Here is a 17,557-nt window from a genome sequence, read left to right as displayed (position 1 = left end):
AATGGATATAGTGTAAGCATCAGTGACATACGGGGATTTTGCAAAGTTGATTTCAATGTAATCGAGAAAGAGAGGCTATCGAAACTTCAACAAGCAGGCGACTTTTTCAACAAAGTGAAAGCGATGTTCATTCGCAAGGAGACGCATGGATTTTGTGCTTAAGTAAAGGTAAGTTAATATATTTATTAAAAATCTGTGTTATTGATACTAGGTCATAGATATTAGGCCATTGTTTCTGGTTAGTCTGAGGCTATGAAGTATTGATCTGGCAATCATGTCCTTGTGGTACACTTTGTTTTATGGTTCTAATGTTAGGGACCAGTGTCTGTTTAAAAAGAAATTAAGGTATGTAGACTGCTGTGTCTACATTACATTTGTCTTGTGCATTCTGGTTAAGATTGTTATCTTTGGTGGTCAGATTAGTTAATTGCTGCTGTCCATTCCAGTGGTTCTGAACTGTGGGAAGAGTGACGTGTGAGGCCTATGATGAAACTAGTAACTGGCGATCTTTTCTTTTTATATCAAAACAAGCTCTTCTGGCACTATGGTTCATTGTATGATTTAATGGACATAAACATGCAGTATATGACAATCTTCAATTTGTGTTTGTGTGATATGATCAATATAACTGTCCTGAACTTAAAACAATTTGGTCATGAAGTTCACCAATGTGACATAACTTTTTTAACTGACTGGTGGGTTCTAAGGCAACAATTTACGTCTAACATTTCCACGACATTACACTCACCCGTATAATGTGTTTTGGGCACAGTGTTTAATAACGTGTATTAAAAATCTTTGATGCTTGCACAGTCTCAAAGCCCACGGCACATGCCTGAGCCACACCCCTTTTTTCCAAAACCCTGCACTCCAAAGATACCAAATGAGCTTTATTGAGACACGGGCAGAAATGGTTGACTAAAAAGAACAGCAGCAAAATTGCGCCCTCAACTGACAACTATTATGAGCAACATGGCATAAAAGTGGCATTATGCCTCAATAATTCATTGCAACTACTACGTGCAATATGACTGACAGGCAGAAAGCGTCATTGTCCACGGACACATTTTTGTTTGCTGTTTACTGAGTCTAGAGCTGTCACAGAGACTGGTGAGATATCTCAGGATACTAATTTCATTAATATCTTTCAGTGAGTACAATTTTTTTTTGCATACCTTTCCATTAAAAAAAAAATAAAATCACTTACAGCACCTTTAAAGCAAATTAAAGACCTTTTGTGGCTTTGTTTAAATTTTAATTTATGACAGTTGGAATTTGAGGCCAAGTCCACACTAATACGCAACATTTTCTCTACGTTTTGGCCTTCCGTCCACACTGAGACAGCGTTTTTGATAGCGAAAACTGAACTTTTCGAAAATGCTCTCCCAAGTGGATACATATTGTGGACAGGATAACGAAGATATTCGAAAACGATTACGAATTAGTTGTCATGTGGTGCAGTCATGTGATCCATTCAACCCAAAACAATCAAGATGGCGGCCCATATTGTAGCAGCGTTGTTGTGCCTGCTAATCACGTTAATAGCACTGTTAAAGATAAATGGTACTTTGTACAACCTTCAAAGGTGACAGGAAGTTTACCTGGAATTGCTGTCCGGCGACAGAACACGAGGATAAATGTGTTTCAGACAGTACATGGAACGGCAATTTTTTGCATGCACAGTAAGGGGATTAAAGCGTTTTTATACGTTTCAGTGTTGACAAGCAACCTTTGGAAAACACTTGAAAAAAGCAGTGTGGAGGGAGAGCGTTTTGAAAACAAAAACACAGTTTTCAAATACATCCGGATTAATGTGGAAATAGCCTGAATCCACAATCTTTCTATGGGCTCATTTGAACATGTCAATGTAAGTCTATGGAATTTTTCTTAGTGTGTCATTTGGGACCCAGCTCACTGTAGAATTATTAGCATTAGCAATAGTTACATGAGTGATTTAATGGAGACATGTGCAGCGTCGTTCTCTAGTGTGCCTTGGTGCGCACGCCTTCAAAGCTCTCCCATCACTGATCAGGGAGCAAGTCAGCTGCCTACGTTTTCAGATACAACAGCCTTTGCGTGGCCATTACTGAAATAAAATGCTGTCATTGCGGTAAAACTTTCTATAAGATAAAGTGCCATTTTACTGGTATTATTTTTTAGTTGTGGACTTGCCATGCAGAAAAATTTATGTTGAAGTCATCAGTGGATATTGCTCTTCTCGTTTCCTTATTTGTTTATGAGGCCTTGAGGGAACTAAATGGAATTTTTTAATTGTGTTTTAATTGTGTTCCAGACTTGGAAAAGTCTTTATTAAAAAATTAATCGAATCTTTAAAAACAAATCCTTGGGGATCAAATCGAATTCAATCATTCTGAACGTGCAAAAAATAGTTTTGAATCAAAAACCTATGAATCCTGAATTAAATCGATTCACTTTCAACCCAAAGACTCACACCCCTAAATATAAGTTATGAGATTTTTTTTTATTTTATTAACATTTTTATGATTCATAAATTAACACAAAAAATACAACAACATATATATATATTGAATCAAACACGTTAAACATTGAAACCCCACTATATCCCCTCCCCCTACCAAACTCCCACCCCACCCTGACCCCCCCATGAACACCCCTGTGGTCAACAGAATATAGACACACAGAAAAAAAAACACCAAACTAAAACAACAACATAAAATAAAATACAATAATCAAGTATAATAAAAAAAAAAAATTTACTCCCTCCACCGCCCCTCCTCGAGATTCCCCCAAAAATGCTAAGTAATTGCCCCATTTCTTATTGTAAGAATCCCTAACTCCCATCCTTATGCTCGACCCGTCCTCGAAGGCAGCCACCCTACCCATCTCCATGCACCACTCCGGGAATGAGGGTGCTCCATCCAACTTCCAACTCCTCAAAATAACCTGCCTACCAATCATCACACTGGTCAAAACCCAGTCCTTCATGTACTTATCCTCCAAATCCATGAACTCCCCATCTCCCAAAATACAGAGTCTGGGGCAGAACGAGACCTGAGTGCCCAACACATCACACACAAAACTTTGCACCTTCAGCCAAAATTCTTGGATCTTACGACACCCCCAAAAAACATGGGTGGTGTCTCCATCTTCAGAATGGCATCGCCAGCAGATGGGTGTGTCCTTAAGATCAAGCCTATACAATCTAGAGGGGGTCCAATAAAATCTATGTAAAATCTTAAATTGCATAAGGCAAACCCTTGCATCTCTAGATGCAGACTTGATGTATTTTAGAATCCTATCCCACACTCCCTCCTCCAATAACAAATTTAAATCTTCCACCCATAATCTTTTGAGAGAATTTAAAGCTCCATCCCCCAGACTCTGAATTAGCAGGGAGTAATACACTGATGCCTCATGACCCTTCCCAAAAGCAGTAATCACCACTCCCAGAGTATCTGCCGCTCTAGGGGGGTGCGTGCTACTCCCAAAAACAGTGCAGAGCAGGTGGCGCAGCTGTAAATACTTATAAAATTGAGATCTGGGAATCCCAAAATGTTGAATCAAATTTTCAAAAGATCTCAGTACACTCTCATATAGGTCACCAAGTGTATTAACCCCCCCTCACAATCCAATCTGACCAACAGAAAGGGGACTTATTAATACATAGTTAAGGGTTCAGCCATATGCTCGAGGCTATGTTTAAATAAATATCAGAATTAAACACTCTGGACACTTTTGTACATATCGAGTGCAAATGCAAAATAACGGGGTGCGACTTAACCTCTCTGGCTAGTTTAATCGAAAGGCTTTGCAGTGGCGAGATGGGGCAAGAACTTCCTTTTCAATACAAAACCAGGGAGGGGCTCTCTCAGGTGGAAGCGACCACTGAGCCAAATGTCTAAGACCGAATGCATAATAATAAAACAAAATCTTGGGTAGGCCTAGCCCACCTATGTCAGTCGGCCTATGTAACTTGTTGCAATGTAACCTGAGACGCTTTGCATTCCAAGTGAAGGACTTCACTATACTATCAAATTGCTTAAAATAAGAGAGGGGGACATCTACAGGGAGAGACTGTAGCAGGTAGTTGAATTTGGAATACAATTCATTTTAGTAACATTAAACTTCCCAATCATCGATAAGTGAAATCAAGCCCACCTGTCCACATCATTCGAAAATCTTTTTATTAAGGATCAAAATTAACTCTGACTAAATCAGACAAATTTGCTGGGAATAAAATTCCCAAATACTTAATTCCCTGTTTGGGCCACTGGAAGGCACCCGGCTAGAAGGCCGTTACTGGACAGTACGCTGTCAAAGCCAAAGCTGTGGATTTAGACCAATTGACTTTGTATCCTGAGAATTTGAAAAGGAGTTAATAATTCTGTGGAGGCAAGGCATAGATCTAGTAGGGTCGGAGACGAATAATAAAATATCATCTGCGTAAAGCAGAAGCTTATGCGCCACTCCTCCTGCAATCACCCCTGGAAAATCATCCTCCTTTCTTATCGCGGCTGCTAATGTTTCCAGGGCAAGACAGAACAATAATGGGGAAAGAGGGCAACCCTGCTGGGTGCCCCTATCCAGAGTAAAATCATCTGAAATTAACCCGTTTGTTTGCACCGCTGCTACAGGGTGTCTATAAAGTAACTTAATCCAACCAATAAATGTACTCCTGAACCCATACATTTCCAAAATCTTAAAAAGATAATCCCATTCTACCATATAAAACGCCTTTTTGGCATCAAGTGAGATGGCAGCGACCGGAGATTGATCATTCGCTACTGACCACATGATATTGATGAGACGCCTAATATTATCAGAAGAGCTACGGCCTCGAATAAACCCCACCTGATCTATATGTATAAGTGATGTCATAACTTAATCGATTAGTCAGCATTGTGGACAAAATATTTACATCTAACTGGATCAGGGACATTGGCCGGTAACTTTTACACTCGCTTGGATCTTTGTCCTTTTTAAGAATCAGACTGATCCGGGCTTGCGTCATGGTTGGAGGAAGCTTTCCGTTCATTAATGATTCCATATAAACTTCTAACAAAAGTGGAGCCAGTTCTGTAGCATAAGATTTGAAAAACTCAGAGGAAAAGCCATCAGGCCCCGGAGCCTTGCCTGTAGGCAAGGCCAGACTCAAGAGAATTTTTTTGCTCAGTCGTCAGTTTAGGGAGATCTAATGGTTCCACAAAGTTCCTAATATCTTCATCAGTAGACAAAGACGTGGAACTATAGAGATCAAAATAGAATTCTTTAAAAGCATTATTACTATCAATGGCCAAGGTAAATATTTCACAACCAGCAGATTTCACTGAGGGAATGGTAGAAAAAGACTCTCTCTGCTTTATATATCTAGCCAAAAGTTTTCCTGCTTTGTCACCCAACTCAAAGTATGACTGTCTTGCCCTGAATAACCAAAACTCCACTTTCCATGACAAAATAGTATTATATCTATATTTCAATCGGGTCAATTCTCTGAGGCCATCAGATGACATATGGCGCTTCAGCTCTGCCTTGGCACTTTTAATATTTCCTTCCAACTCCACAAGTTCTCGTGCTTTGGATTTTTTGGTGAATGAGGCATACTGTGTGATCCGACCCCTAAGAAACGCCTTAAGTGCCTCCCAAGCCACGCCCACAGAGGATACTGAGGACCAGTTGGTCTCCATATAAACACTGATTTCAGTCTTTAACATTTGTTGGAAATCAGGATTTTGCAAAAAGGGACACATTAAGGTGCCAACTATATGATTTATTTTTCTCTGTATATGGCAACACCTCTAAGACTAAGATATTTCCAATTGAGCAATCAACAACAGATGAAATGAGGGATTTGGATATCAAAAAAAAAAAAAAAATCTATTCTAGAATAAATCTTATGGACTGATGAAAAAAAATTATAGTTCCTACCAGATGGGTTCAAAAATCTCCAAATATCCGTAAGACTAAGATTTTTACACATCCTGTGAAGCATCAGTGTTGCTCTAGGGGGTTTACACACTTTTGCTTCACTGTGATCAAGGACTGAGTCCATCAAAAGATTAAAGTCTCCTCCCAATATTACATCATGAGGGGTGCCAGCGGTTTGCAGCATCCCTTCAAGAACTACAAAAAAGCCTTGATCATCAGCGTTAGGTGCGTAAATATTAGCCAAAATCAACCTTTGCCCTTGAATTTCAGCTAAAACAATAATGACTCTCCCTAATTTATCATTTGTCTGTTTGAGACGTTTGAATTGTAGATGTTTATTAATCAATATAATGGCTCCCTTGCTCTTACTTGAGCCAGCACTAAAAAAAACACGTCCACCCCATCTTCCCAAATTTTTCAGCTTCTTGCGGGGAGAGATGTGTTTCTTGAAGAAACACTATATCATATGTCTTAGGTTTAAAAAAAGTTTTTCACCCTTCTTTTTATGGGGTGCCCCAACCCATTTACATTCCATGTGGAGAGAGATAGTACACTCATATTAACATTTGACATTTTGATATAGTAGAAAAAATAAATTGTGTGTCAAAAACAAAATTATACAGACCACATTCCCCATTCACATGAAAGTGCCAACTGGCAACAATCCCTCTAAACTCAAATGGTCCATGAATGCCCACGAGCCCCCAAGCCAACTTTGCCATCGGATTGCTCAATTTTGCCTCACAAATTTGTGAGGCAAAATTACATAACAGAAAATACTCTTTTCAGAAAACCCCAGCCAATAGGCAGAATGAACACAAAGAACATGTAGATTCATTCACAGAACTGTCACAAATTCCAGCTGAAATAAAACCGTTCAGATTCCTCGGACAAACAAACTAATGTTCAGTGAGCCAGCTGTTATGAGTTCAGTGGATGACGTGATCATTCCAATGTCCTATAAAAATACTCAACAAAACAAACTCCAGCCAGCAGGAGGAATAAGCACGAAGAACTAAAGATTAATCCCCAGCTGTTCCAAAGGAGTGTATTCAATAGAACAAGCTCCAGCTGCTAGGCGGAACCAATACAAAAAGAATGGTCCCGGATGGTCGAGTCAATTCACTCGGAGGCCGCATAAAATATATACCATGACTTACACGACCCGTCAACTTTATAAAAGACGTGTGAGCATGTAGATATTTTGCAGTCTTCCATAGTGTCCACTCTCAAACTGGCTGGGAACTTCAATGCAAAAGTAATTTTCCGTCAAAGCAAAAAAGTTTCTTTAAGGAAAAGTGTTAACAAAACAAGCTCCAGCCACTCGGCGGAGCCAACGCAAAAAGAAAAAAGAAACCAAAATGACGCCCAGCTTCCTCAAAAGCCAGAGTAAGTACAGCGAGTCGACCCACTCACATGAGAAAAACCCAATGGTTTACTCACCCTTTGATTCAATAAAAGACATTGCCTGATTGGGACATGTAAATACTTTGTGACCGTCCTTTGTTTCTATTCTCAGTTTGGCCAGAAACATCAGAGCAAAAGTGATCTTTCACTGATGTAAGAGTTTCTTAAATTCCTTGAACCGATTGCGTTTCTCTCGTCGAACTCGCAAAGTCCGGGAACAAGAAAATATTATGGTTCTTCCAAGAAAGCTTCCCTTTGCTCCTCGCCTGGTGCAACACAAGATCTTTATCGGATGATCTCAGAAATCTGGCCAGAATCGATCGGGGCCTATCTCCCTCAGCAAATCTGTGAGCTCGCTCAATTTCCAGCTTGTGGCCTGTTATGTCGAGCAGACTCGGGAAAAGCTTGTCTAGGAATTTCACCATATCTCAGCCCTCCTCATGCTCAGGAATTCCAACAATTCGAACGTTATTCCTGCGGCTTCTATTCTCAAGATCTTCAAGCTTTTCAAGGAGACGTTCCAAATCAACTTTGGTCGTGGGCGGATTAGCGGTTAATTTCCTCTCCGAAGATTTCAGACAATCGATTCGTCTCTCAACATCAGACACTCTTGTAACTAAATCAGAGAATTTTATTTCCATCACCGTATTCGATTGACGTATTACAGCGAGATCCTCCAAGTCAGCAAGAACCTTCGTCAACATCACCGACATGGACAACTGACGCTGGATCACCTCTCCCGCCGCACCATCCAGATCGAGACCCCGGTCAGTAGGCCTGTCGGGGCTTTCATCCTGAACACGTAAGTGTCTTTTAATGTCTCCAGAGCCCGAGGACTTTGACTTCTTTGCCATGTTTTGCCTCAAAGAGCAAATGTGTAACTGGGTGTATCAAATTTCACCAGATTATAACATGACAATAATAAAAAATTTAGCAAAGTGTGCAGAGCTCGTCGCTCACACGTCTGCTTCTTGCATGGCGTCACGTGACCCGACCCCCCCCCCCAGTTATGAGATTTTTAAAAATTATTTATTAGTTGGTGAGTATTTAATTTGGCAAATGAAATGAGGGACAGAAGTTACTTTTACATTTTAAAATGTTTTAGTAAAAATTAGGGCTTGGAAATTTAACACGTTAATTTCTGTAATAATTAGTTGACCGTTTAACGCATTTAAAAAAAAAAAAAAAAAAAATGCTATTAGTCTGTTTTTTTCAGCAATTAATCCATGCGGGTTTACTGTACAGAGAATAGAGACTGCCGTATCTCTTTGCATCACCTGAAAACGCTCACTCACTGTCATCTGAGCCAGCGTCAAAAGCAAAACCTTGCGAGAGAGACCCAGCATGTGTGCAATAGGGACTGAACGGCAGCAAGAGAAAATAAGTTTCGAGATTTAAACTTCAGCATTCAATTTGTTTTATATCTGTATGTATAGTTTCTAATAATGCATTAGCAATGTACACTGCCAATGCATTATTAGACACTAGCCAATAAAGCTTGATATGAATTGAATCTGACTATTTAATACTATTATTAAACTTTTAATTACAGCATGTCCACTGAATTTATGGCATGTATACATATACTTGCATCAAAGATTTGTATACATGTGTCTAATTAACTACTCCTAAAGAAAAAAAACTGAACATTTTACCATGTTTATATTCAAATAATTAAAATGAATGATGACTAACCAATTTCTTAAGTTCACTGAAACAAAGTATAAAGATATTTATGATTATATTTTAATGTTTGTTGTGTTGTAATGTACCACGATTAAATCGCAAAAAGTCACAGAAAACATTTTTGAACCGATTAAAGCCCTAGTGAAAAAAATATTTAATTATATTATGACAGAATATATTGCAGTTCCAAAATAAAAAATCATTTTATAGATATTGCACTTTATAAAGAGTAATTTCTAGCCAATTAAATATTTTACAGTTGAGTGTTAGTAGAAACATCAAACAGACTTTTTAAGCTTTAAGTTAGTTTCCATGACTTTCCAGGCCTGGAAATCACAATTTTAAAATTCCCCAATGTTTCCAGGTTTTCCATAACCGTGGGATCCCTGGTATAAACAAATATCAATATTCCTTGTGCTCATTTAGAGAATAACAGTACATACAAACCGTGCCTTGATTAATTTAACTACATCTTTACCATACTTCTTGCATCAAACATTTTAATCTAATTCACAACAATGTCTGTACAGGCCAATTACCCTGTTAAGCAGGTGCAGTGCGAAAACTTTAAAGCAGCGGTTCTCAACCCTGTTCCTGGAGCCCCTCCCCCCACACTACACATTTTGGATACCTCTCTAATAAAACACCTGATTCAACTCATCAGCTCATTAGTGAAGACTCCAAGGCCTGAATTAGGTGTGTAAGAAAACGGAGATATACAAAATGTGCAGTGTTGAGGGGGCTTCAGGAACAGGGTTGAAAACCACTGATTTTAAGGAATAGTTAGACCAAAAATAATTCTCTCATCAGTTACTCACCTTTATGTCATCTTAACCTTGTATGACTTTCTTTCTTGCACGGAACACAAACATATCATGTTTATTAAGCTCGATTACACTTCTTAGTGCCATCTAGCACTCTATGCATGCGTCAAGCGCTAGGAAGGTAATCGACAAACTGACAACAAATCTCCATTAAAATATCTTCATTTGTGTTCCGCGGAAGAAAGGCAACTGAGTTTGAGATGATAGAAGTATAAATGATGAGAGAACTATCATTTTTGTGTGAACTTTTCCTTTAATATTGATATGAATAATATCGTCAAATGCTGATAAAGATGATATTTTTTTTTTTAGTTGCACACAGGAACCATTCTTTAGTTTGACCTCACCTTCCTTGATAGTGTCCTTTATCATGGCTCTTCCATAATGCTGGTCATAGGTGTCATAGCTGTCCGAGCCTGCTTTATATACCTAAAAGATAAAAAAAAACAAAAAAACAAGACATTAGCATGAAACATATTAACATATAAACTTGAAATGTGAAGAGTCTTTTCAGAGTTCTTGCTCTCCTTCTCAAGGTCCCATTAGGTCATTACAGATTGATCAAATGATAGAATTTGTTACATTGAGGAAATTAAATACAAGTTGAACTTCTAGAATGGGTGATTAGACAGCAAATGTAATATCGCACTATGTAATTCATGTTTATTTTGAGGGGCATGACTTCCTTTCTATATCACCCAAATCAGCAGTGCAATTATGACTAATGGTTCTGTTTGCTTGGCGGTAATGTAGATTGCTTCTTCTCATCCATCTGTTTTTCCATGCGGGCTGGCAGAGAGCTGGACCCCTGGGACGGACCGAGATTCAGAATTTACATACCGTCTGCTCCCCATCAATATTACATCAAGAAACTGGACTGTACTGCCCTAACTGTGCACAATTTTAGACAAATATTATCTTGAAGGTTTCAAAATAAATATTTTCTTTAAAAAAAGAAAGGTCAGACAATAATTTTCCTAATTAAACTTTACTATACAATGAGAAAAGCTTTATTTTGAATGAGAATGTCCTTCCTCTTAATACCACCTGTAACTAGGGATGCACCGATCCGATACCTGGATCGGTATTGGCTCCGATACTGACGTTTTTAAACGGATCGGGTATCGGTCCGACGAGCCTGATCCAAATCCGATACTGTGTTAGTCAATTTCGTTACTGTAAAGCTCCAAAAATGACAAAACAACCATTAAAACACCACTAAAGTAGTTCATATGACTCGTGCATTTTATTCAAAGCCACTTGAAGACGTGCAATAGCTCTGTGAATCACAAAAGGCTGTGTTTAATAAGTAAATATATAAAAAGCACATGCAGCTCCAGCGCGTTATTGAATAGCGCTGCTCCTGTTTACACACACCCGTGGCTATTTTTAGCCATCACGCGGTGTGCAATATTTGAGTGCTACTCATGAACAACATCTCAGATGTAGATGCTCAATAGTTTGGTTCACTTATATGCATCTAGAACAGCACCGGAGGTGCATTTTTACCAGAATTTGAATAAGCAGGGAATTAAACTACTGTGAACTTTCCTACAAACAGACACATACAGGACTTCCTGTAGAGTTCAGAATGTCAAAATAAAAGCGTGAGGGTTTTAAAAGTTTAAGGTGTTATGGAGAGACTCACGGAGGCAGAGATATGGGGTTTATTGAACAGATGATTGAAATAGTGATGTAAACATTGTGAGTAAATCCAGTTGAGCAGTGGCAAACAGCAGGTGAGTAATATCCAGACAGGGTATAGACAGGATGAACAGATAACTTGCAACAGTCTTATGATACTTGCAGGCAATAATGAAGACACAGGTATGTTTGACATAGTAGAAAGATGTGGAGTCTCAGAGATACTATCGATGAGAACAGACAAAGAGTGTGTGTGAAAGCGGGGTATATATGCAGTCCTTGATTAGCCACTAATGACATGCAGGTGCGTGTAATCAGAACTCAGGGGAGAGTGAGCACTGTGACTGCAGTAAGGAAGAAAGAGAGAGACCGGTGGATCCGTGACAGAAGGTGCACGATTGAGATATTACTATTATAATATATTATTATCATTTGTTTACAAATTATAGTAATATTTAAGTTGAATGGGTTCCAAAAAATAACTGTGTGAATGAAAAGTGAGCTGATATCTTACAACTAAATTGAACAAAAAAGAGATCTGAATCCTTTAAAGTCCAGATACAAGTTGAAAATGTTTTGCAAAAAAAACAAAACAAAAAAAAACAGCTTCTTTTCTACTTAAGACTTGAAGACTGGAATTACTGTTAATTTTGCTGCTACATTATCCAGTATACTAGTTAACAATAAAGTTGTTCTTAATAAGCTATACATTATATTGAAATAATGTGCAGTTAGAGGTTTGTGTTTCTTTACATATTAAAGAGTACACCCAATTAGTTCCACACAATAATGTAAAGATATTCTAAACTGATTATGCGAAAAAACAACATTGGATCGGTATCGGCCGATACTGAGATTTCCAATATCGGAAGAGAAAAAGTGGTATCGGTGCATCCCTACCTGTAACCGGCCAGCAATAGCAAGTAGAAAATCATAGTTCTTGGCTGTGACGTTAAGTATTCTATTGGCTTATACGTTTGCATTAAGCCAACTATTGGCTTATGTCCAGCCACAACTCTGTTTCAATCGGAAATGGGCCAAAATAGGGTCATTGTTTCATATGGACTTTAAAAGCCATATAGGGTCTTTAAAAGCCATTTAGCAGCAAATTATGAAGGTGCCACATATAAAGCCATTTTTGGAAGATATTCAGCTCTGAACCCACATTTCTTCTAAGATAATAAACATATATATACTTTGCTCTACATAGGTAAAAAGGCTGTTGAGTAGAGCTGCACAATTCTGGATAAATTGAGAAACATGCTTAGAATAAAGATTATGATTCTCTCACGATTTTGAAGAAAAATGCTTATTTTCAGTGACTTACAAAACCATAATGTAAAAGTAAACATAATGGTACTAAAAGTAACATTTACTAGAGGTTATGACTAAATGTTCTCTGCTTCAATCTATTCAAAAAGGCAATAAAACTGTAAATCAAATATATAATTTAAAATGTCCTAAGTCCACAAAAGTGCACAACGAATACATTATAAAAACAAACAGCACCTTGTGATTATTAAAAAAAAGAAAAAAATTTAATCTGTTTCACATATGCCAAGTTAAAAGCAAAACGAGCAGGAAAAAAGCTTAATTAACAGTTCTACATCAGCCACAACATTAAAACCACCTGCCTAATATTGTGTAGGTCCACCTCGTGCTGCCAAAACAGCGCCAACCCGCATCTCAGAATAACATTCTGTTGGAACTGACATAGTCTATGGTAACTCAGATAACAACAGCGCAGAGTCTCACGCAAGAGCACTGCACTCATCATAAGACACAAGTGCACAGGCAGACACACGCATGTGAGCATTTGAGAGCAGCCGGCTGTAATCAAACAGCGCACAGGTAATGAATTTAGTCAGATCTTGGTAATGCAGGTAGTTTTTTTTTTTTTTTTTGCATCGGTGGCTATTAAAATATTGAACTGAGCAGAGATTCTGTCACACTCCTAATTAATCGTGGCTGCACCCTGCGGTTTGTAAACCACTGTGCTGGACAAACGTTTTTTTGCCATTGCGTTTTAGTTTATTCAGCGTCTCGTGCAGGAGCACTATGTTTATTAGATGCCATATAAAGTTTATCCTACATTTAAAAACATGTATTGAAGTGAATTTCTAATTGAAATTTGACCGCATTACAAAGGCATGCCACGTGACAGGAACGTTAATATACATTGCAGAATCGTTGTCATTTAGAAATGAGATTGCATGTCTGGTTTGAGATCGCTATCTTTTAACAATTAATTCGACAGCTTTACTGTTGTCATCTATTATGACCTGCTGATAGAGAGTTTAGAGGTCTCCACCCATGTTTCTCAAGAGACGAGAAAGACCCTTAAGACACTTGTGATGCTAATGAGTTCCTGGGAGAGGCCACAGTGTGTGATAAGCTCATCCTGTCTGATGCCACAGATATCTTTCTCTCACATACACAGCTAACCAACAGAGGTTTGTTGTCACTGACATCACTGTGGTCAGGCTACACATAGGCCACATAAACTCTGCAGCTACAAACAGCTGTCACTCCCCTCCTGAGAGCTTAATCTCATCTGTTCTCACTGAGCTTGTTTACATGGACACCAGAAAGTTGTTTATTGCGAAAATGTTGCTTAATACATGAAAGCGGAATTTGAGTATAATTCTAATTTTGGTAATATTTCAGAGAAAAATTCGAAATTTGTTTCTCAGCCCTGTTGACAACCATAATTTGTTTCAGCCTACTTAAATTCCAACTTTCCTAAATTCCTACTTAATAAATTATTAAGGAATACAGCTTCGACTGAACCAGATATTCCATCGCAGCAAAGTAGTAATGACTTTATGAATTTCTTTACTGATAAAATTTAAATCATCAGAAACAAAATTGGAATTATGCAACCGTCTGCAATAGCACATCTGAAGACAGTGTCTCATATTATTCCCCAAGGGCAACTTCAATCCTTTGCTGTCATAGGACAGGAAGAGCTAAACAAATTTATCAAAACATCAAAGTCAACAACATGTACATATGTTAGATTCAATATGACCACGCTATTAAAAGAAGTGTTTCCTGTAATATCAGAACCTCTTCTTAATATTATTCACTCCTCATTATCCTTAGGGCATGTCCAAAGAAAATCTAAGATAGCAGTTATTAAACTGCTTATCAAGAAACCACAGCTTGATCCTGGAGAGATCTCAAATCTCCCATTTATGTTGAAAATGCTAGAAAAAGTAGAGTCCTCCCAACTATGTTCATTTTTACAAAAAAAAAAAAAAAAATTATATATATATATAATTTTTTTTGTAAAAATGAACACATATATATATGTTCATTTTTACAAAAAAAATTATATATATATATATATATATATATATATATATATATATATATATATATATGTGTGTGTGTGTGTGTGTGTATGAAGAATTTCAGTCAGAATTTAGGCACCATCATAGTACAGAGTCTGCATTTGTCAGTTACAAATTACTTGCTCTTATCATCTGATCGCGGCTGCATTTCTCTTCTAGTGCTTTTAGATCTTAGTGCTGCCTTTGACACCATAGATCACACAATTCTCTTGGATAGGCTTGAGAATTATGTTGGCATTTGTGGACAGGCATTAGCTTGGTTTAGGTCCTATTTATCCGACCGCTACCACTTTGTCTGTGTAAATGAGGAATTGTCAGATCAAACTGAAGTTAAATATGTACTGCCACAGGGATCAGTTTTAGGGCCTCTCCTTTTCTCCTTATATATGCTTCCCATGGGAGACATTATCAGGAACTGTGGAATTAGTTTTCTCTGTTATGCCGACGATACCCTTTATATTTCCTCGAAACCCCATGAAATTTCACAGTTCTCCAAGTTTGCAGAGTGTATTAATAATATCAAATATTGGATGGCTTGAAATTGTATTCTACTCAATTCCGACAAAATAGAGGTACTAATTATTGGACCAAAAATCTCTAAAGATAAGATAAATATAATTTGATTCTCGATGGGTGTACTGTCATGTCGTCTTCTACAGTGAAGAACTTAGGTGTTATATTTGATAGCAATCTGTCCTTTGAAAACCACATTTCCAATGTTTGTAGAACAGCATTCTTCCAACTCAGAAATATTGCTAAGATACGACACATGCTCTCTGTTTCTAATACCTAAAAAACTAATTCATGTGATCATGACCTCAAGACTAGATCATTGTAATGCATTACTGGGAGGATGTCCTGCAGGTTCCATAAATAAACGTCAGTTAGTTCAAAATGCAGCAGAAAGCGTGCTGACTAGAACCAAGAAATATGATCATATCAGCACAATCTTAGCATCGCTACATTGGCTACCTGTTAAATTTCGTCTTCATTTTAAAATACTTCTAACTACTTACAATGCCTTGAATGTTCTAGCTTCACAGTAATTATGTGACCTTCTATCACGCTATATTCCATCACGTTCACCAAGTTCGCAAAATTCTGGCCTGTTAATAATACCTAGAATATCAAAATCCACAAAAGGAGGTAGATCCTTTTCCTATTTGGCTCCTACACTATGGAATAGTCTTCCGAAGATGGTTCAGAACTCAGACACACTCTCTCAGTTTAAGTCTAGACTAAAGACTCATCTTTTCAGCCAGGCATATACCTAATTTGTCTATCAACTAATAGTTATGCTGCATTAGTTAAGTCTGCCAGAACTGGAAACACATGTCATATTCTATAATCCTGTTTTAAAGTGAATGGCATATATGCTAATATTATTCTATTTGATTCCCTGTCTTAACCTCAGGATACATTTTCTGAGGTTACCAGAGCCTGCCAGATCCAGCTCTGGTCCGGCATGATGTCCGACTCCGGTCCTGCCTGATATCCGACTCCCACTACTACATGTTGCTGAGTGATGATGACTAACTGCAGCCTCTGCAAGCCAGATGTCACTGCAGTCTACTACGATGGACTTCACAGAGGATGAACTGATGCCAGCACCAACCGTCAGACATGGGATACTTCACTGGACCAGGGCTCCATACTAAAAAAATGACTAAGTAGCCATTGGCTCCTAAACTGAAACATTAATGAGCCAAATGGCTGTTTATAGTTGCAAAATCACAGAATTGCTCGATTTAGATAGTTCTTCAAAAACTAGATAGAAAGCAGAAGAAAAGGAAGACAGCTGATAACCCATTAATCTGAGGTTTACACTTTTAGAATATTGAATCTAACACATGTACATGTTGTGTATATATATACACACACTTTTTCACACTACTGTGTGTGTGTGTGTGTATATATATATATATATATATATGTATACACACACACACAGTAAATTGTTTTACAATATTGCCTTAGTCTTTTACTGTTACCAGATGGCCTAGACACAGAAACTACAAATTGAATGAAATTGAGTGAAAATTGAATGAAATCCCAGATGCAGTTCATTGTGCTACTCCAATCCCAATCAATAATTACCAAGAGAAAAAACGTGGTACACAATACGGGACTTTTAATTATAAAGAAGCCCAACATACACATGGCACTCTTATTTTGAAATCTGCACTCCCAGTAGTGAGCTCACTGACGGCTGATTTGCTGAGAAAGTGAATCTGATTCAAACTACTAACCTGAGCTCCAGAGTTCAAACCCTCAGTTCTTTTCAGGTGATTCATGAAAAAGATCCAGTTCAAAAGAGTAATTTGGTCACAACTCTCTCTCGCTGGATTTGTTGTTGTTGCGTGCGGTGCAGCAAGCTCTTCATCACAATAGAATGAGTGAAAAGCAGCGCGAGACACACTGGTGCTCTATAGATGATATCTGATGAAAACGCATGAGCGCACACAACCCGACTGTCGCCAATGGCGACTAGTTTTTAAATTATAGTTGCAATAAATTATTTTTGGTCGCATATGCGACCATTTTATTCGCAGTCTGGAGCCCTGCTGGACACTGCTTGAAACTTGGACTTAAGGAATTAATTTGCCACAAGCTTACAGTCGAACTGCAGAGCACCTTACTGACATCTGCCTGCATCACCTTGGTCAAAGGATTGACTACACTCTAAAAATGTAATATGTAGACAATAAATTAATTGCAGCCTTCATTAGCCAA

General features: G+C 38.0%; 1 protein-coding gene across 1 annotated transcript in view; it reads right to left on the bottom strand.

Annotated features, from left to right (window-relative positions):
• LOC127423372 (inositol polyphosphate multikinase-like) overlaps positions 1-17,557 on the bottom strand; it is a 39,398-nt gene that overhangs the window by 6,194 nt on the left and 15,647 nt on the right. The window contains exon 5 of the mRNA XM_051667624.1: positions 10,172-10,253. Coding sequence (XP_051523584.1) covers positions 10,172-10,253 — 82 coding nt within the window. The remainder of the gene's footprint in view (positions 1-10,171; positions 10,254-17,557) is intronic.

Source organism: Myxocyprinus asiaticus, chromosome 32 (assembly GCF_019703515.2).
Source record: "Myxocyprinus asiaticus isolate MX2 ecotype Aquarium Trade chromosome 32, UBuf_Myxa_2, whole genome shotgun sequence".
NCBI classification, from domain to species: Eukaryota; Metazoa; Chordata; class Actinopteri; order Cypriniformes; family Catostomidae; genus Myxocyprinus; species Myxocyprinus asiaticus.
Note: the sequence above shows the minus strand (reverse complement) of the source record. Positions and strands in the feature narration are given on the sequence as shown.